Source organism: Chenopodium album, chromosome 11 (genome assembly GCF_948465745.1).
Source record: "Chenopodium album chromosome 11, dcCheAlbu1.1, whole genome shotgun sequence".
Lineage (NCBI taxonomy): Eukaryota > Viridiplantae > Streptophyta > Magnoliopsida > Caryophyllales > Amaranthaceae > Chenopodium > Chenopodium album.
In genome coordinates, this window is record NC_137844.1 from 16,279,874 (window position 1) to 16,302,453 (window position 22,580).

The following is a 22,580-nucleotide window of genomic DNA, read 5'->3' on the forward strand; positions in this document are numbered from 1 at the left end:
TGTTTTAAGGTGAAGTTAATATTGTCTAAGAAAATAAAAAGCTCCTAATCACAAAATCAAATGATGTAGACTATATATTTAATTTTGGTCTTAGATAACCTGCCAAAAGCTTTAACCAAATAAGATTGTTAAATTCCACAACATTCTTTAAGACTTCTTCAAATCCCATGCCATGCATGACTTCCTATGGTTAATCCAAGAGTGATTTTCCACAATAATGTAAAAAAGAAAACAAATTCCCTTTATACATCATTTTGAAAATAAATTCTCCAAACACCGTCCCCGTAGGATTGGTGTGGGGTTTTATTTTGGTTCACCATAAACCGCTAATAGCAATAGCGGTTTTTGTTTTAGAACCGCTATTTGTATTAGCGGTTTTAAAAAGAGACCGCCTTTTATTAGTAACTGGTCTCTTTCCCTCCTTAAATGCATTGAACACTTTATATGTGCAAAAAGAGACCACATTCTGAAATAACAGGTTTATATTCTTCTGAGAAAAAACAAACACCAGCCGACAAACCCGCTTTACTTGGGTGTAGTTGTCTTTTTCATAAGAACAAAGAGACCTGTTTTTTGTAACAACTGGTCTCTTTGTATTTTTTTTTAAAAAAATAAAAAACCGTCATTAGCGGTTCTAAGCTGAACCAAGCACCGATCCTACTTGGACGGTACCTTGAGAATTTATTTTTAAACCAATGTATAATGGGAATTAATTTTTGATCCAACTATATTGAGGGAAATCACTCGTTAATCCAAACACAATTTGGTATTTCCTAGTAATTCCAATTACATGAGAATATAAATTTTCAAAAAATTTGCATATTCTACATTTATCATGAGCTCTAAATATGCTTTTTTTTTTTTTTTTTTTTTTTTTTTTTTTTTTTTTACATGGCCATGATCGATAATAGATCATGTCTACAAATTTATCATGAGGTGCTTCTCTTCCACACGGACTCACGGAGCAAAAACTTGAGCGACTATCCCACATGGATTTTCCTAGTATGATTTTAACGAGACACAATCTTTAATAATAGATGTTGAAGGAAAAGTGCTATGAAATATAATTATGCATGTCCATCGTGCATACCATTGTAACCCCTGGAGGATGTTTCTTTAACAATGATGTGCAATAGAGTCAAACAACGCCAAAAGCAAAGAGAGATTTAGGAGTGATGAGGATACTTGGGTTACGGGTCAACAAAATTTGGAGGTTTTAATTCGAGACACTCTGTCCCTGTTCTTTTGAGCTTCTGGACAGAGCAGAGTACATCAGCAAAGTAGATTTTAGTAGAGCCGAGCCGAGCCAAGCAGAGCAGATTTTATTATTATTATTATTATTATTATTATTATTATTATTATTATTATTATTATTATTATTATTATTATTATTATTATTATTATTATTATTATTATTATTATTATTATTACTACTACTACTACTACTACTAATATTACTATTATTATCACTATTATTAATATCGCATTATTATTATAGGTATTAAATATTATTATTAAATATTAAATATTATTATTATTATTATTATTAAATATTATTCATTTATTATTATTATTGTTACTATTATTATCATTATTATTATTACTATTATTATTATTATTACTATAATTATTATTATTAAATATTAATTATTATTATTATAATTATTAAATATTTATTATTATTATTATGAAATATTAATTATTATTATAATAATTCAATATTAATTATTATTATTATTAAATATTAATTATTTATTGTTATTATTAAATATTAATTATTATTATAATAGTTCAATACTAAGTATTATTTTTAAGCCAAATAGAGCAGAGCAGATTGAAGCACAGCAGAGCAGATTTCAGAATAGCAGAGCAGAGTAGAGCAGTTCTAAAGAGCATGGCCTAAAAGTGTATAATCCGCCTTTAGTTTCTATGAATGTTGGAATTGAAAGAATTGATTTAGTTCTACGGGAATTAGATTTGCCTATAGTAGCAGCCTTGTATGCGGAGTTTTTGATCCAGCCTTTTTCACATCAAGAGATTAGAAAGGCGATGTTCTCTATTCATAATCTTAAGGCTCTAGGTCCGGACGACTTTATTGCAGAATTTTTCCATCAGCATTGGGAGAAGGTGGGCACCTTAGTGGTTGAGTCGGTACAATCTTTTTTCTCTATAGGCTATTTATTGAAAGAACTTAATGCTTCGCTTTTAGTAATGATTCCAAAAGTGGATATTCCTGAATTGGCAATGTTGTTTAGGCCTATTAGCCTATGCAATATGTTTTGGGTGTTTTTGTCCTTCGGGAGAGTTACAGCTCGAGGACTGATCCGACTGCGCCTGTACCTGCAAAACAACGGAGACTCCGGGTGGTAGGAGCTCCGCCTCCGACGATCAAGTTAGTACTTGAATGTGGGTAGGAGAAGGTGCGGAAAATAAAAAGTGAGATCTTCTCGGATTCCGAGATCAGGTGCTTCTCTGATGTAAGAGAATGTAGGGTTTGCTGTAATAATTAATTCCTGTCCCGAAAATGGGGGAATCTCCCTATTTATAGGGTCATGGGGAAACATGCCCCTGATTAGGTCACTCTGACCTAATTCTGCTGGGCAGCGCCGTATTACGGTTTTCTCGGGATTTGGGCCTTGAAGGCCGCTTTTTTTCCCAAGCTCTAGGAGGGACACATGTCAAATGGAGACTGGTCCAATTCGAACCAACCAGAGTATGACACGTGTCAGGACTTGATTGGCCCACGTGACATGGGTAAAATTACCCAAAACACAATACAATCTATAAATGCATAGCTAAATGTCTGCTAAGTCAAGAGCTTTTGCACTTGATTAATACGAGTAATGGGACTTCTACAAAAGCTGTGATAAAATTGGATATGTCAAAGGCTTATGATCGTGTGAATTGGGGTTTTCTTCTACGAGTCCTTAAAGCGTATGGCTTCCTGGTAATTTGGATACAGTGGATTTCCCAATGTATCTTAACTGTGTCCTACAAGACACTAATTAATGGGCAAGTTTCGGAGGCTTTTAAAGCGGAATGCATTTTACATACGCCAGGGGAATCCTCTATCCCCTTATCTTTTCTTGTTCTATATGGACATTTTGTCTCGTATGTTCTCAATGGCAGAAAACGTCAATCAGATTAAGGGACTTCTAGTGACGAAGAGGTCACCCCCAATTTCACACTTATTTTTTGCGGTCGGCGCTATAATTTTCTTCCAAGCGATCAAACCTCATGTAAAAATGTGGTGGATATTTTGAATAGATTCGGTGAAATATCGGGGTAGCAACTAAATTTGAATAAATCTTATGTCAAGTTTAGCAAATGGTCTTAGCTGGAAGATGTAGAGGAACTGATAGAGATCCTTAATATTGGCTAGGTCCCTACTTTGGATAGACCCTTGGGGGCGTCAATTGATTTTGATGCGGGGAAAAAGGTTGTCTTTTAGTTCTTAGTTGATAAGATCTCTAAACGGATCTTATCTTGGGCATCTTTAAACTTGTCTTAGGCGGCAAAACTGGTTTTGATTAATACTGCATTGATTAGTATTTCTTCTCATGTGATGAAATGTTTTAATTTGCCTATTTTGATTACTAACAAGATAGATTCGCTGATTACTCGGTTTTGGTGGGGAAACGAAGGGGAAAAGGGTATGCACTGGGTGAAAAGGGAGATTATCCAAATGCCAAAAGTCATGGGTGGTCTAAGTATTAGATCAATGGCTTGTTTGAATGATGTCTTAATGTTTAAACAGGTGACAAGGATGCATTGTAACCCACAATTGTTGGTGGCTCGTGCTTTAGAGCCAAACCATTCTTGTTCTTTGTGTGTAGAAGAGATTATGACAAGGGTTCGTGGTAATCCTTCTTGGGGAAGGCGAGGTTTGTTTAATGTGGAAAACAAGATGGTAAAGGGTTACCATTGGAAATAGGGACTTGGGATATATTTAGGATTGCTAATATGAAGTGGGTGCAGGTTACGGTTCTAGAATTTAAGTCAACCCATCTCCTCAGTGGGGTTGGTACGAGCAGAGTTTCAGATCTGATTTTACAGGGGTCTAGATTTTGGAATGCAACAATCATTAGGGACATATTCGAGACACAGAAGATTTTGGCAATGGAATTACCATCTTCTACGAAGCAGGATTTTCTATATTGGGGGGGGGGGGCATTCCTCAGGTTTATACACGGTGAAGTCAGGGTATGCTTTTCTAATGCGTGATTTTTCTTTACAACAAGGTGTTTTCCGTGACTTAGTTTTTCATAGCTCATTTGAAAGCTAAACATATCGCCAAAATGGAGCTTATTTTCTCTGGAAGCTTGTGATGAATGGTTTGGCAGTTAAGTCAAACTTGGCTCATAGAGGGGTGAAGGTCCGGGTACTTTGCGATTCTTGTGGTATGGAGATGGAAGATGTGCTCTTTTGCAAGGTATGCCTGGCAAAATTGTCCACTGCATATCTTCTCTGAACTTGATGAATCTACTCCGCTGTGACACTGGATTCAAAAATATATGACAGGATAAATGTAATCCCCCGTATTTTTAAATATTTTATAAATGAAATTTTATTTTATTTATAATATTTATTTGTACTTTTCCGAAATTTAATTTCAAAAGTTTCAAATTATTAATATAGGTCGAAAATTATTTTAGCACAAACTATTTTATGAACCTATATTCTACAATTCATGATCATACAAACAAAGCCTAGTCCATTTCATTTACCTAATTGGCCCATTTATTTTATGAGGCCCAATCTTCTTACTTACCCTGCAACATTCTCTCCTATAAATACCCCATTAATCCCCAAAATTTTCCCTCACAAAAGGTTAGTCTTATTTTCTTTCCCCTTTATTTTCTTTATTTTATTTTTCCTTTATTTTTTTCTTTTCTTTTTTTTCCTTTTCTTTTTCTTTCTTGCCCCTACCTGCCGGAAACCGGCGCCGACCACCGGCGGTTTGCCCAGCCACCGCCGGCCACCTGCCGTGGCCATCCTTCCCTTTATTCCTCCTTTGTTTTTACTACTTGTTTAATTATAAATGTATTAGTTTTGGGTTTTGATTTTATAGTATAAAAATTATATTTTTAGTATCAAATTCATGTTTTTGATAGTTTAAAGTTATAGTTTCAGATTATAATTGTGTTATATATTTTCAGATTTTATAATTTTAAAACCTAGGGTTTCAATTTATCTAAATTGGGATTTTAGGGTTCTTATGATCAATTAATTTGGGGCTTTTGTTCCTATTGGATTTCTATTGATTAATTAAGCATAAAAACATGTTTTAAAGGAAGTTTTAAGGAGTTTTAATCAAATTTGTATTGCTGGAATTTTATTTAAAGAAGTAGTGTTGTGATTTTAATGAAAGGGGTTTGATTACCCATTAAAAGAGAGATTAATTAAGGGTTTTTAAAATAATTTTCAGATTTTTATAAAGTTCTAAACTTGCTGTAATTCCATGAATAAAGGTGTATTTTAAGGTTTTCATGAAGGAAATTTAAAGAACTATATATAAACTTTTGATTTTAATTAAAGGGAAGGTTTAATGTTGTTTATAAATTGGATTTTAAAGGTCTTAAAGTAAGTTAATATTGCTGTAAATTTGATTGTTTGAGTATTGATTGAAGTTTTATTGTTTGATTTAGGAGAGGAGTTTATTGAAGGTGATTTCTAGTTAGTAAAGTGGCATACCAATTCATTTCTCAAGGTACGTACGAGATACGAAACCTTGCCTTTAGATGCATGTTTAGGGATGTATCGAGAATTTAGTATCATGTATAGAGAAGACTGAGCTTAATTGTTTGGTCATACATTGTGATTTCCGTATATTGTGTATGAGACATGTTTGAGGTATAAGTATATGACTACGGTTGTGGGTGATGTATAAGTGATTTTCTTATCAATTGGAATGTTATGATTAATTAAAGGTTATGAATTCTTGGTTGTTTATATGTGGAATTACTTTTGATAATGGTTCCATGAGGTTAATTTTTAATACTCTTTCATGAATTAATTATGATTTGAGTAGAGGGAGTTTATTAAAGTCTTATAAAACGAGGTTAAGGTTTTGGGGTGCTTTATGCACTCAATGTGTTTATACACCGAGGTAGTTAAAGGAATCAATAATAAATGTTGCTTGTCACTAATAAATCAAGAATTGAAATTAGAAGTTTGCTTTACTTGATTGAATTGATATTGGATTGATTGTATTATTTTGCAAATGAGTCATCACCAAGTTTAAACTTGTAAATCACGTAAAGTGCAACATGGATGAGTAATAAAACTCTGGATTTATGCACATCTGGAGTAATGACAATCAGGGGTTGGGGTACACGGGGTATTAGCCGTGCACTTTTCTTGAGGCCGTTTGATCTACAAGTCTCTTATTTCAAATACTTTTCAAAAACTAGGAGTTAGATGAGATCTCATACTAGCTACGGTCACAGAGTCGCGCCTGTGGTCGTTGGATGTTTTTATTGATGTTTCCGAAAGGAGGCATGGGGTTTTTCTTTTATTGATGTTCCAAATTGAGCATGGGATGGACAATTTTGTCTATTTCTTAATCCAATGATTAGAATGAAATTAATAAATTGTCATTAAATAGAGGAGTCTTAGTACGTAGTATTTGAGTCGTTAATTAAATTGTATGTCATGATTGATTATTAGTAGCATGTTAGGGATTTCTTATTATATTTCTCAGCTTGTATGTACTCAGCTTTGCTGATTGCGTACTTTTCTTTGATCATGGCCTTCGCCTTTCAATGACCCTATTATGATCCAATTTTTACACTTGAAATATTGGGGAGCAGATTAATCACATGTATTTGCATAAAGTGGGACTTGCATCTATGTGGTAGGATTTTGAGTGGAGTGTTGGTTGCTTTTCACAACTTATTTTGCTACTTACTTTTGAATTCATTAAACTCAGTTTCATTTTATACTACTTTTATTAATTTGGGTTTTGAATAAGGGCCTTAATGGTTCCAAGTTGTAAGATTTAGTTTGGTTTTGTTTATTGGTTTTGAAACTTATTTATAATTGAATTAGTTTTTCCGCTGCTAATTTCTGAAATAGCCTTAACGTTTAAACACGTGGCGGTAGCACGTCAGTAATTCTCTTGAATTTTGTTCAGGGTACTTACAGGTTTAAAGAGAGAATTATTGGGGTGTTACAATAAAGTCGTATTTCCTAATAAAAAAAAATTACCTAAGTTCTTTAACTAAACCAGATAGGGAAGTAGGGTCGAACTACAGGGAAACAAGTCAATTTATTTCTAATTAATTAAAATAATCAAAATTATTAAGTAACCAATTTATTGTTGTAAAAAGAGTTAAACTAAGGAGATTAAACTAGAGAGAAATCAAATAATAAAAGCCTAGGGTATCACTAGTGGAAAAAAGGCCATCCGTAACGGGCAAAAAGGGCCCATCCGTAACGGGCGGCGTCCGTTATGTATAATGTCCGTTACGAATAATGAGTTATTCGTAACGGGCGTTTTAGGTGCCCGTTACGAATAAGGCCTTTTTTGAACTAAAATAAGTCCTTATTCGTAACGGGCATCTAAAACGCCCATTACGAATAACCCATTATTCGTAACGGGCACCTAAAACGCCCATTACGAATAACCCATTATTCGTAACGGATACCTTAAATGCCCATTACAAATAAGGTTTTATAGTAATAATTAAGTACTTATTTGTAACGGGCAACAAAAATGCCCGTTACGAATAAGTGCTTATTTGTAACTGACAAATCTCCTGCCCGTTACAAATAGTCATTAAATTAAATTTTTTTTGATTAAATTTCGGCAGCATGTATTTATATATAATTAATATATATTAATTAAAACCTGTTATAATAAACCTTTTCCTGTAATAAACAATTATACCGAACAAACTTTCGTAAAAATTAATACGACATAATATAAAAATTTAAGTAGTAAAATATTACAAAAAAAAACTTGTATATATTTATCCAACACATACAACAACACTAATAATATTACTTTGTTCCACCTAAACTAATACTTATGCATTCAATAAATATTTAGTTCGAAAGTATTGCGCCCACTGTTCTCGAACAACATTCAACTCGTCAACATCATACGGCGCTTTCCTTGGACAAAATCCTTTAAAAAAACATATGAATGAGGTTAGAAAATAAAAACAATCCATAATAAAAACAATCATTAGAATAAATGTGATGGTCCAAATTATAGAAATAAAACTCAAAATATAGAAATTAAACACATAACATCCATAATTAACTTATATTTTGGATTCTATGAATTGAAATCAATGAAATAGGACCATTTACTCACTTTTAGGAGCATATGAATCCAAAAAGGTTTCAAAATTGCCTAAAGGACTTCTATCTTTCCCATCTTTCATGTTTTGGTCCAAATTATAGAGATAAAACACATAACATCCATAATTAACTTATATTTTGGTTTCTATGAATTGAAATCAATGAAATAGGACCATTTACTCACTTTTGGGAGCATATAAAGCCAAAAAGGCTTCAAAATTGCCTAAGGGACTGCTATCTTTTTCCATCTTTCATGTATTGGTCCAAATTATAGAAATAAAACACATAACATCCATAATTAACTTATATTTTGGTTTCTATGAATTGAAATCAATGAAATAGAACCATTTACTCACTTTTGGGAGTATATAGAGCCAAAAAGGTTTTAAAATTGCCTAACGGACTTCTATCTTTCCCATCTTTCATGTATTAGTCCAAATTATAGCAATAAAACACATAACATCCATAATTAACTTATATTTTGATTTCTATGAATTGAAATCAATGAAATAGGACCATTTACTTACTTTTGGGAGCATATAGAGCCAAAAAGGCTTCAAAATTGCCTAAAAGACTAATTTTGATTACGAAGAATGTGATTTTGATACTATTTTGATTTTAAATGTTTAATTTTAATTACTATTGAGAGATATTCTTCCCCTTCTAGCCTAGGTTGTCTGAGTCCTAAGTCTACCATACAAAGAGATCAATTGTTAGAATACAGGAAAAAACAATAATAAACAGTGGTCTGACACAGATTTCAAACAATAAAAAATTTCAAATGTACAATGATATTTATTAAAGAGATAGAACACATCATTCAGTAAGTAGGGCAATTTTACAAGACCAAAAGTCCCAGGTATTCACTAGGTAAGTGACTATTAGCTGCATATGTGTTGTCATGTACTCTGTAAACTTTACCAAAGAAGTAATACATCACTATTCCAAAATATAATATTGAGAAAAATTTTGTGTAACATTGCAAAAACACAACAGAACACTACACCACTGAACCTTCCAGCAGAAAATAACTGAGAATAAAGTAGACACTGCATGCAACATGATATCTATATAAAGAAGATCATAGAGAACAGAGTCTATTGGTTATTACTTACAGAGAGGGTCTCCCAGAAGCTTTTGGTTGTTAGTACCTATTAAAAATGAAAGTTAAAAGTGTAAAATTGACTTATACACAAATCAAGATATGGTATAAAACAGGATATGGAGAAGATATAATTGAACAGAAGTATCATAGTCATACCCTCTGTGGGTTCATTCCTGCAGCAGCAACAACATATACATCAAGTTTACCGATAGGTATGCCAATTCCCTGAACTCCAAGATCTCCTAAACCGAGAATTCGGCTGCCATCTGTGACGACTATCATATCAACTTGCAATTGCATGAGTAATTAGGGCTATCAATTTCATTCACAACTAGATATAAGTTTAGATTAGTTCTAAAGAGGGCTAGATAAGTCTTGATAAAGGATCTTCAGGTGAAAAGAATGAAGCCTTAATGGGACTGACCTTCGAAGAGATATAGGGAATGTAAATTGCAGAACTTTTCACAAAAAATTCATTACTCAGGTGCTCTAATGAACCAATGTTACAATGATAGCATATCATCCTCTCTGACTAGCAAAGACTTCATGCCAAACTGTTTCTCATTTATAATTTGACTAATAAGCAAGTTATCGAACTATTCTTTCCAGCTGCAAAAACCAACACAAGATACTCTTACTTAAAGTCAAATTGCATATTGTAGCTAAAGTTATGACTCAACTACCATGCATTTCCAATGAAAGGAGTTTAGTAAACACATCATATACAACTATAAGGTGAGCCTTTGCAGATTTGTGAGCAGAGTGTAGTCTTATAATTAAGGTTATTTGGTATAGCTGATGATGCGTAGCACATGCAGATTTCACTTTCATATTTAATCAATTAATGTCAAAAGGATAGGCATAAAAAATAAGTTATTTGTGTAGAGAATAACTTGAGAATGGTCATAAAAATCCTCTTAATCCATATTTTATTTTTATACCAAGTTACACCTAAAACCCCCAGGGAATATAGCTACTTCTGCTATTCTTCATCAACTAGTCTTTACATAGAGACAGATAGTATGAAAGTTAGGATAGTACATCAGACAATTGGTGTGGTTGATTCAAGTCACAATTCTATGTAATTTTGATAAAATCATATAGTACACCACTAGTGGAATTTTCATTTTTCAACCACATTCTAGATGTACAAACAGAGATTGCACCGAAAAAGTTATTAAATAAAAAACCTCAAGATATAGTAGACATAGTTAAAAGAGGAATGGGACTTACTGAAACAGGCATACTGTTGTTCAAATGATATAATACAGGGTGGCAGGAGACCACGGAGTCCAAGTCGATCTCTTTCTGTCAAAAGGAATACAGTATCCTGCTCAAAAAATATTTGAAAAATGCAAACAACTAAATTTAAAGTTTCTCTTGTAGCATATTAAGTACCAGGATCAATAGGTTTAAAAAAAAAATCATGGCAAGGTAGATGACAAAAGCTACAAAATTAATTAAGCTATAATTTTATAATGGTGATCAAAGCCAAAGAGCTAATCACCTTCCATTGTAGCCATTGAATATCCTTGCCCTCATACACATAGGCCATTCTAGTGCACTATTATACGAAGATTGGTACAAGTTTAAGGCAACTCACAAGTAATACATGTATTCCACTCGAATTTTTACATCAACAAGACAAATTACTTTCCACATTTTCCAGAAATTATTCACTACTGAAAAACGACATCAAATCAATCACATTCTTCGTAATCAAAATTATTACAATCAATCAATCAATAAACAAATTAAACAACAAAATTATAAGACTATTAAACGTTTAATTTTAATTACTAATTTTGATTTCCCAGCAAAATCAAATAATCAAATTAAACATGTAAAATCAATCAATTAATTTGGGGAAAAAAAACCTATAATTAAGTAATTGCAATTAAGCAAATTGAAACAAGGGTTACGAAATTGGGAGAGGAGAGAGAAGGATAGCATCAAATTGAGCTTACAGGAAGCTATTGATGGGAATTTCTTGAGCAGGACCGAGCTTACAGGACCGAGAACTTGAGAGCTTGAGCTGCTTCAATGGAGAGAGCTTGGGAATGAGAGAGGGAGTCGCGACGAGAGGGACCACCGGAGTTTGGAGAAGACTGAGAACTCAAAGTGCGCTTTAATGGAGAGCTCAGAGTGCGCTTCAATGGAGAACTCAGAGTGCGCTTTAATGGAGAACTCAAATTGCGCTTCAATGGAGGATGCTTAGGAGAAGAGTAAGGATGAAAGGAGCAAATTAAAAGTAGGAGAGAGAAATAGGCGACCCGAAAAGACCGAACTGATCTTGGAGCTGCTTCAATGGAGTTGAGGGAGGTGAGGACGATGCAGGAGCTGGTTTAATATTGGATAGAGAAAGGGGAAATATTTTGAGAGAGAGAGAGTGAGAAAGGGAAAATTAAAAATTTAGGGTTTACTTTGAAACCTTATTCGTAACGGACACTCCTTGTTGGTTACAAATAACTAGGTCAAAATTTTCTTGACTTTTCTATTTGTAACGGGCAAGACTTGTTGGTTACGATTAGTCGGTTATTCGTAACGGGCAGAATAACGCCCGTTACGAATAACAACTTATTCGCAACGGGCACCAATCTGTCCGTTACAAATATCTCTTTTCCTGCACAAGTCACAACTTTTTTGTAACAGACATTGAATTTACCTGTTACAAATGATGTAATTGTAATAGGAATTCATATGCCTGTTACGAATAGCTTGTTACAAATAAGATTTTTTCCACTAGTGGTATAGGTTCACAAATAAATAATATTGCAGGGTAAAACACAATAATCAATCATCAATGCATCAATTAATCAGATCATAAAGGGTTTTTGCTATGTATTACAATCACAGAATTAATCTATTGGTATTAAATCTCATCTCTCGAATCTTGACTTAACCATTTATAAATTAACCTGCCTATTAAAACTAAGCCTAAACATCAATTCTCATATTTCAAATCTCGAATCAATATTGCAAAACTCATACAATTAAACCAAGCCTAATCTAATTGCATAGCATTAAATCAATCAATAGGAAATTATTCAAGCATTGACAATCAACAATAATAAATTACCCCTTCATATTATTTATGGATCCCCACAACCCTAGAAAATAATCTACTCACACATAATTAAACCTAAACTAATCAAAGTCATTAAACAAAACATGATGAACAAAAGCAAATAAATTATTGAAATTAAAAGGGAAGAAATCGTTAACAAAGTTAACGGAAATAATGAATTGAATTAAAACCAAGAGTTGTAGAGAGAAAAACAAGAGAAAAGTCTAAGCTTAAGAAAGAATTTTAGCTAATGAAAGAGAGGTTTGGGCGTCTGGTAAGGATCGCGCCCGGTCGGGAGCCCGTTCGCCCGGTCTGGCGATCTACCCTTGAAATTGTTGTTGCTGTCGCGCCCGGCGCTGTTTCACCTGATCGGGCGAGATTTTTTTTCTTTTGGATTGGTTGTACTCACATCCGGTCGGGCGAGCTTTCGCCCAATCGGGAGAATTCTTTTCAAACTTTTCTCTTCTTCTCGCGCCCGGTTGGGCGCACTACAGCTCTTGAGTCTGATTTTTTCTTTTCTTTTCTCCACATTTGGCTAACTCTTTTTCTCCAACCTGTACAAAAATGCTCTAAAACCCATTAAATTCCCTCCTCTCTCCTCTCACATAAGATAGACAAAGAAAGAAAACTATTCTAAAAAGCAAGAAAACACGGGTTGCCTCCCGCAAAGCGCTGGTTTATCTAGGTCCTACACGACCTTATCACCATATGTCAATCAGGATGGAACAGAATTGATTAGGTGAAGTAATTCAACCGCACCAATCGTAGCCCCTTCGTGGTATAACTTAAGTCTTTGACCATTTACCTTGAATTCACTACCATGATCATCGTATAATTCCACAGAACCGAATTTATTTGCCCTTTTCACAGTAAAAGGACCCGACTACCTTGATTTCAACTTCCATGGGAAGAGTTTAAGTCTAGAGTTAAACAACAAAACTTTGTCACCCTTTTTGAACTCTCTTGGAAGGATTAACTTGTCGTGCCATCTCTTGGTCTTCTCCTTGTAGATGCGTGCACTATCATAGGCCATCAACCTAAACTCATATAATTGATTAAGTTGTAGGAGCCTCTACTAGTAGAAAAAATGCTATTTGTAACGCCTTTTTAGTAACTGGCGTATGTTATGCTAGTTACGAAAGCATCAATAGTAACCGACTAAGATAATGCTAGTTACAAATTTCATGACATTAGTAACCGGCGTAGTAAATGTCAATTACTAATATGTGTTTATCATTGTTTGAAGTTTTATTAGTAACTGACTAAATAAATGCCAGTTACAAATATTAAGTCAAAGAAACTATGACTAAAAAGTTTATAACTAGCTTACAAACGCTAGTTACAAATATTAGGTTAAAGAAACTTTGACCAGAGCGTTTGTAACTAGCTTACAAATGCCAGTTACAAATATTAAGTCAAAGAAACTTTAACCAAAAAGTTTGTAATTAACTTACAAACGTCAGTTACAAATATTAAGTTATTTTTTTTAAGAAAGGAAACAATTTCTAGTTGGAATTTTTTATTTTTTATTTAATTTTTTTTTGAGGGAATTTCTCGTTGAAATCCCTACCTTAAAGTTCAACTTGACTCTTAGGAATAGTGTTGTGACCTTTATGACCCTGAATATATGTATTTACATAATTACCCCTTTTTTATTTTTTACTTTTTTTTTGACTGGACCCTTTTTATCATCGCCACCTAATTATCATCTTTCACTAGAATAAGCCCCGTGCAACACACGATTTTCACAAAATTTTACAATGAATTATAATATTAGTTTAAAATCTATCAAAAAAATCCTCATATTTTTGAATGAAATTAAAAAAGTTTGAATCTTGATTTATACCTAGAATTGAACCCCGAATCTGAATTAGCCTAAAGGGTGAACCAAGTGTAACACCAAAAAAAAGTAAAAGATAATAAAATAATATTTTATACACGACAATAAAAGATATGGAAAATATGTAAACATTAATTTTATACAATCTGAATTACATGAGATCATGAGTTGGTGAATATTTTTTTTAAAAAAAGTGAATCACAATTATATAAAATAATGAATATTTTATTAAGAAGAGCATGAATAAAAAAAAAAAAAAGTTTTGGAGGGAAAAGAACAACACTAGGAAGTGACACTATCATTCCTGTTGTCTGTTTTATTATTATGTTATTGATTCTCTCTAATCTCGATTCCCTGCAACCCTTCATCTTACCATTCAAACCGTTCAATTGCTAGCGAGTCAGAGAAGATGGAGTGGCATAGCAATAGATAAAATAGCCGGCGAGTCCAATTCAACGATTCCAAGCCTCAATTTGACGCCACTCTCACGGACAACGAGGCTGAACATCTAGAATCGTTATGGGGGTTATAACTCAAAGTTGGCTTCCTTTCACTGGACTATAAAGGGGATTATCTTGATGTTCCTCCTACCTTTCTCAAGCACAAAGTCATTGATAATCTTCTAATTAAAGGTAATACGAAGTTCTTTTTTCAATTTTATTTTCAAGGGTTTTTGATTAATTCTGGGTACTATTCATTTAATGATTTCATGACCTGGGTCTTCATTTATTTTCTCTAAATTGATTGGATTATGAAAAGAGAAAAAAAAATGGGATAATTGCAGTAAATGAAGCACCAGGACTTGGATTGCCATTGTATATATACTCGAAAATGCGCGCAACCCGGGGCTTTCACCCACCCGAGCGGAGTCGAGCCTTCACTGCCTTTCCTCGGCTCACTTCCCTTATAGTGGTGAATCCCGTGAGTCAAAGGACTAAGATCAGGGACACTTGTTCGACGACCCCGTCTCTCTTCGTTGCGGCCAGCAAATGCAATGAGAAAGTCTTCTTCTTTTCTTGCTCGTGGGGGGGGGGGGGGGGGGGGGGGAGGAGCCCGACAGGGCCCCCCACTGACTTGGCTCGGGTCTGACCAGATATCTTTCGAGACCGCCCATTCTTATTCATCATACGACACGAGAAAGACAAAACGCTATCATGATCTTACGAATTTAAAGATCTCAAAATGGAAGAACGAGTTCTTTTGTCGAAAGAAGGAATAGAACTTCGAAGCTTTGGTAACAAAAGAATATATGAGAATAGCTAAAATGGGCTAACTAAGAGACTAGTCCTCTTTTTGGCTTGAAAAGTAAGTAGGTGGGGTAAACATTCTCAAGTGAAAAGAGAAAAGTGCCTGCTTAATCCGCATTATAGGCTGTAAACGAAAAGTGGCGATATCCTCCGATCCATCAAGCCCAGAGGTGCGCTTGAAGTGGGGGGTGTGCTGCCCCTATTGGGCCGGCGTAAGCTACCGAGGGTAGGGATAATCGTCCAGGTCCTTTTCTAGTCTTGAACTTGGAGGTTGCTTTTTCACATTTATAGTGAAAAATTGCTCCTACAGAATTAGGTGGTTGGCTGTTGACCAACAACGGAATGGGACAGGCCTGAGCCTATTCCTTTCTGCCTTTTGAACGAATCTAGAACCTCAAGATTCATTAGAAGCAAATATGGGTTCGATCAAAATTTGTTTTTCTGGAACAATGTATGCAAATGAAATACACCAAATTCAAGTTGATTGTCCTAAGCATTACCTGATGGAAGGCCTTTTTCTATTCTGTTAAATTTGTTGATTTTCATATTAAATTTGCTTTTGTACAACACTTTTTTACATTTATATGTTTTTTTAATATAAGAAAAAGTTGTTCTTCTTGTGTTTTGACAGGTGATCTATTCACCCCGGCCCTGGCTCCAATTCACCTCATATATACAATGGCCATATATGTTAAGGTAAACTCTTCATTTTCAGAATTTGATTTTAAGGTTGTTGCATTTTTCTAATTTTTGCATATTCTATACTTGTATGTTCTTCTCATGGTAATGTATTCCCCATAACATTGTTTTCGGAACAATCTAGCGCCATTGGGTTTTTTTTATCAATCATATTATTTTATCTCATGTTTCATGTTTGGCTGTTGTTGGTATCAAGTTGAGCAGAATTATCCCTTTATAAGTGTTGAACAACATTTCACCATTTGATGTTTTTTGCTAAAATTGAAATGCTCTTTAGCTAATAGGTCTCACTGTCAAGCTGATTATATTCATCTCTACTGAGTATACCCAGTGCTGGTGGCTCTTTCCCTACTAAGATTTAGTTTGGATGTTGTGTGCTGTGAATTAACTTGTTAATCATATGGATTAGTCTTAACTCTTAAACCTTTTATTGTAACTTATGACTTCATAATTTTGTTATGCGTTATATTTTGTGGTAAGATGCTTATTCAACTCAATTAAATTATGAGTCTCATGGGTTGTGGGTTGATCCATTTTAATAACCTAATTAGTCTTATAATTCTTTTTTGCATGTATGACTTCATAATATTATTTTCAGTAATTGAGCTTATGACTTCAGGTATAATATGACTTCATAATAACATTGCTAAAGGTCTGCAAACATTTATCTGTGTTTGGTCTGGTTCGTAATGTACATGTCATCACCTACAGGTTTAAGAGTTGTTCCTGAGTAAGATCACCGAATTGAGATCCTTAAAGTGAAAGGTCTAAACATAAGTTGCACCTTGATAAATTCGTTCATTCCTTTTATTTCAGGCATTCGTGAATCTTGTCCTTGCACTATGTGATGCTGGGGATTCTCTGGTCATGTTTGCATCATATTACTTCAATGCATACATGTCCTTTCAAATGACTGGCGTTAGCAACATACTATTTGGTCCTGGTGATCCAAAAACTCTATATCCAGATGCAGTTGAGAAGCTTTATTTTGTCAAGCTTATCCTATATCGTTGGTACATGCAGTATCCCTTTTTTTTTTTTTTTTTTTTTTTTTTTTTTTTTGTGTAAAATGAGCTTTTTGAAGTTGCACTGATCTGCTAAGCTCTATTGATGAAAAAAGGAGTTATTCTGGTCTGGTATCATCATAACATGTCCCTATTTCTGGTTATCAGTTTGCAAGTTAAAGATCATATCATGTAATTTCTACCTAAGCTGGATGCAGGGGTCTTTCTTTGTGGTATAATTTTGTTAAAGATTTTTGACAATATATCAATATACATGTACAATTAAAAATAGTTTTCTGAAGATCTTAATGCTATGTATCTAATTATCTATAAAGGAATTTCTTGGGTAGCTCCTTCAAATGAGGATGTCAGGGAGGATTGAAAGTGAAAGAAGTTACTTTATAGGCTGTTATAACAACGATGAGAATAAATTGGTACTTTTATAATAGATACTTCGTATTTTGTGAAACCTTTGGGGTGGAGGGATAATTTATCAGATCAAATACAGGGGATAATAGGTCCTTTGCTCTTGTATCCTTCTTTGTTCTCTCCTCTTGATCTTTCTTAATCCAAGTCCTAACAATCACCTTCATCACCACTCCCTTTTTTAGCCCATAACCAAGTTTGCTCTTACCCCCTGTGATAATATTACCCTTTAATTCATTGATTTCATCCCTTCTTTCCAAGTATAACATTAGTAATAACTTGTCGGTGTGTGTGGACAACTGATTGAAAGTAGGAAGAATGTTATGTCTAGGGCCAAGGAGTTAAATGTTTTTTTTCTTTTTTTTTTTTTTTTTGGAATTTCTCACAGAAAACACTATCTTAATAGTTTATTGATTGGCCAGCCACCCGTTGAAGTCTGTTTTCTTCACATTTATTGTCATCTTTTCATTTAAGACGATTGGTTCACATGATAATAACAATGTCATAACTGAAGCAAATTAAAATCCTATAATAACCTGGGTTTTGTCCTTGACAGTTGCATTATTTCTACAGTGTTTTGTTGGAGACCCTCTACAAATGTATGTGGTTCTTGTCAGACTGGTTAGAGCAGACTATTCACAGTTGTGAATCCAGGAAACCCATCAGGCCGGGACCTATATCATATGAAAGAGAACTTAACCCGAGAATTTGAAGAAAAAATAAAGGAAGGCATTGCAACAGCTGTCAAATCTTATTTTTCTACTTTTTTACCACACATGACTGGTTATAAATTGCAAGCAAATGATGCTCAACCTTCCCCATCTCCTCAACAAATCCAATGGAGCTAAGTCCTTGTTTGTTAGAGGTAAATCTTCCACTTGACTAAGTAATTGAATTCTTAATTATTATCACATGAGCTGAATTTCAGAACTTAATGCAGAATTGAAAATCAGAACTGAATTCAGAGCTGAATTTCAGAACTGAATTCAGTGCTGAATTTCAGAACTGAATTCAGTGCTGAATTTCAGAACTGAATTCAGTGCTGAATTTCAGAACTGAATTCAGAGCTGAATTTCAGAACTGAATTCCTTTATTCATAAATGTGTTTGTTGTGATTCCTGGAACACTTGTCTATTAAGTACTCGATACATCTTATTGTAATGAATATAATCCAGTGTGAATGTCTTTCTTTTTCCCTTGGCATTTCTTTCTTAATTATCATAATGAGCATGTTATGACATATTTGACTCCTTGAATTTTTCTTTCTGGTTTTCATGTACGTTTCACTATGAATATTCTTTTGACTTTGTAAGACGCTCCATAGCTTTCTTATCCTCTAGTAAAGAGGCAATCTGCCAATAAATATATTTCTTAAACTCAATAAACTATCTAGCAGTCAATCTGTTGATTCTGAAAATTATTTATAGATCAAGAGGAGCTATGCTCGAGTCAATTGGTATATAATCATCATCCTTTTGGTTTGTGGGTAGCCTCCTAAGGGCTGCTTCGGCTGCAAACTGTGCAGCCAAAGTGTCTTTCTTCTCATCATCTAGTTTCTTAGTTACTCTCAGTTTCTCATCCAACTTGTTGTAATTTATTTTGAGTTGTACAAGTGATAAAGTAAACAGAAAAGGAATGCATAATGCATATAGACTTAGCTGAAGATCATGAAAAACTGTCACAGGAATGCATAATCAATTGAGCCGAATTTCATGACTGAATGCAGAATTGGAAATCAGAACTGAATTCAAAGCTGAATTTCAGAACTGAAGCTCAGAACTTTATATCGAATTTGTGTTGACCTTGGTAATTTTGCTTTAGGCAGTGTTCTACCCTTGATTGTAGCAATTTCATTACTAATTGCTTCTCCACATTGTTTTGAAGTCCAAAATACTCCCATGTGCTTTTTACTTGCAATGATCAGCATGCACTCTTTTAAAGCTTGGTTGATAGGTTTAGATTAGGTTTGTATTTTGAGACTTGAAAGTACGTTAGTGATGAGTTTACCTCTTCTTTGCAAGCTAAAATGTTTTATACGAGTTTTGGTTGATGTTTTATTTTTATAAAGTATAATAGACACGTATTTTTGTTATAGACACGTATTTTTGTTATATTTGCAGGAGTACGTATTTGGCAAGACTTGCAGCCTACAACGATGTAGAATTGGATGAGATTCGAGAACAATGGGCTAAGTTTTTTAGACTTAATTTTTTTGTTGAAAGACTAGTTATTTTGTTAATCGATGTTATGATTAATCGCATTTAGCTTAATAAAACAATATAACACATTTCTATTTATCTACTTTTATTTAGCCTATTGGTTATTGTTATTACATTTCTAAATTATAAATCAATGATATTTTTTTTTTATTCAAGTTTTAATTGTTTTTTGGAAATCACCGTTAATTTTGTTGTATTGTATTGTTGTGGATGAGTTCAAAAAAAAAATATTTATTTATTAGTAACTGGCGTAATCTAATCTAGTTACTAATAGAATTTTTTATATATAAAAAAAAATTATTCATATTCGGCGTTAAGATTTTCCAGTTACTAATAATACCCTAATTGTAACCGGCGTAGCTTAATGCTAGTTACGAATAGTATGCTTTCTAACTTGAAAAATAGACTTTTTGTAACTGGCGTTAGGTTAAGCCAGTTACGAACAGTACATTATTTGTAACTAACATTAGTCAGTTACGAATAATTTTCACTAGTTGTAACGGTGGCATTCGCAACCAACAATGCCAGTTACAAAAAGTCAATTTCGCCAGTTACAAATAGCATTTTTTCTACTACCTTTTCTCCCGCTAGCTTAGCATCCAAATTGAGCTCTTTAATAGCCCAATATGCCTTGTACTTCAATTCCGCGGGGAGGTGACATGCTTTACCATACACAAGTATATATGGAGTAGTACCAATTGGGGTTTTAAATGTGGTTCTATACGCCTAAAGGGTGTCGTCCAACTTATCACTCCAATCTTTCCTAGATTTTGCTATCAGCTTCTCTAGAATGACCTTGATATCACGGTTAAAAACTTCAACTTGGCCACTAGTTTGGGGATGGTAGGCTAAACCTGTCCTATGGTATACATTCCGCTCATGAAAATGAGATCCTCCATCACTGATAATTGCTCTAGGTAGTCCGAATCTGGGAAAGATAGTTTACTTGAAAAACCTATGGACCACCTTGGCATCATTAGTAGGTGTGGCAATGGCTTCAACCCACTTGGATACATAATCAACGGCGACAAGTATATATCGATTCCCCCTTGAAGAAGGAAAAGGTCCCATGTAATCAACACCCCAAACATCGAAAATTTCAACTTCCAATATACCAGTTTGAGGCATCTCATGCCGTCGCGAGATGTTGCTAGTCCTCTGGCAAGATTCACAAGCCTGCACAAAAGAGTTAGCATCCTTGAACATGGTAGGCAGTAGAATCCTGACTCATTGATCTTAGCCACCGTTTTGGTGGGACTATGATGTACTCCATAAGGTGAGTTGTGGCGTCTAGTAAGAACACCGTGAACTTCCCATTTGGGAACACACTTGCGAAATAATCCATCTGCACACTCACGAAACAAAAAAGGATCATCCCAAAAATAATTAGGGGTGAGCAGAAATTCCGAATACCGGTATTGGAATTGGAATCGGTAAGGAACCGGCGGGTCCGGAATCAGAATTGGACCCGGTGGTTCCAATTCCGGGTAATAAATTAAGGAACCGGTTACAACCGGTTCCAATTCTAATTCTCAATTATTTGGACCCGGAACCGGTTGGGTACCCGGTTACCCAATTCCAATTATTATTAAACTAAATGTATTTAAAGAACAAACATATGTTAGAATGTATTTAGTTATTAACATTAAAAAATATTATATTAATACTAAACATAAATAAAATAGCTTTATGTATATATAAATATAATTATTAAACGCTAAAAATGAAAATGGATCAAAATATTGTATTAAAATGTAACAATTGTGTACATTAGTGGGTACCTGGTGGTTCTGATACCAATTCCTAAATTTTAGGATCCGGTTGAAGTGGTTCCAATTCCAATTCTAGATTTTAGGACACGGTATCAACCAATTCCAAGTCCGGTTCCTAAAATTTTGACCGAGTACCCGGTTTGCTCACCCTTAAAAATAATGTTTAACATCAGAAAGGAATTTCTTTTGCTGTTGGTAGGACAAGTCAGGAGATAGAGTACCGCCTACCAAATAATTTGCAAAATCGGCATACCAAAAATGTTGCTCTATGACTGTATACAAGTGGTCATCAGGGAAAGAATCATTTATAGGAAGAGAATCTTTACCCTCATATTCGTGACAAGTGGTCTGCCATAACGTTCTGTGCACCTTTTCTTGTCCTTTATTTCCACATCAAAGTCTTGGAGCAAGAGAACCCAACGGAGGAGCCTAGGCTTTGATTCCGCCTTGACTATCAAATATTTCAAAGCTGCATGGTCAGTAAAAACAATAACTTTAGAACCAACTAGATATGATCTAAATTTTTCTAAATCATAAATCACAGTAAGAAACTCCTTCTCCGTAGTGGCATTGTTGACTTGGGCTTCATCCAAAGTTTTACTTGTATAGTAAATAGCATGCAAACCTTTGTTCTTTCTTTATCCTAGCACGACTCCTAATGCAAAATCACCGGGATCACACATGATCTCGAAAGGAAGATCCCAATCGGGAGCACATATAATAGGTGCCGATATCAAAGCCTGCTTGATCCTGGTAAAAGCCTCAAGCTACTCGTCAATAAAATTAAATGGGGCATCTTTGAGTAAAAGTTGAGTTAGTGGTTTAGCAATTTTAGAAAAATCTTTGATAAAACGACGATAAAACCCCGCATGACCTAAGAAGCTTCTAACC

General features: G+C 34.2%; 1 protein-coding gene across 2 annotated transcripts; it reads left to right on the plus strand.

The window, feature by feature from the left end:
* Positions 1-14,670: 14,670 nt before the first annotated feature.
* Positions 14,671-20,067, plus strand: LOC145568668 (aromatic aminotransferase ISS1-like). Of its 2 annotated transcripts, none has more exons than XM_081628094.1 (5): positions 14,671-14,954; positions 16,201-16,265; positions 17,085-17,281; positions 18,255-18,563; positions 19,819-20,067. In XM_081628094.1, exons 2-4 carry the CDS (start codon positions 16,248-16,250, stop codon positions 18,322-18,324), a joined length of 285 nt encoding a protein of 94 aa, XP_081484220.1. In that variant the 5' UTR covers positions 14,671-14,954; positions 16,201-16,247; the 3' UTR covers positions 18,325-18,563; positions 19,819-20,067. The 2 variants fall into 2 exon arrangements, with proteins under 2 accessions (XP_081484220.1, XP_081484219.1); XM_081628093.1 differs by having other exon boundaries at positions 18,272-18,563.
* Positions 20,068-22,580: the final 2,513 nt, after the last annotated feature.

Bases quoted from the DNA above. Each gene is read 5' to 3' on its own strand.
- LOC145568668 (XM_081628093.1), top strand. The intron at 17,282-18,271 runs GTACATGCAGTA...TTATTTCTACAG, and splicing joins AAGCTTATCCTATATCGTTG to TGTTTTGTTGGAGACCCTCT.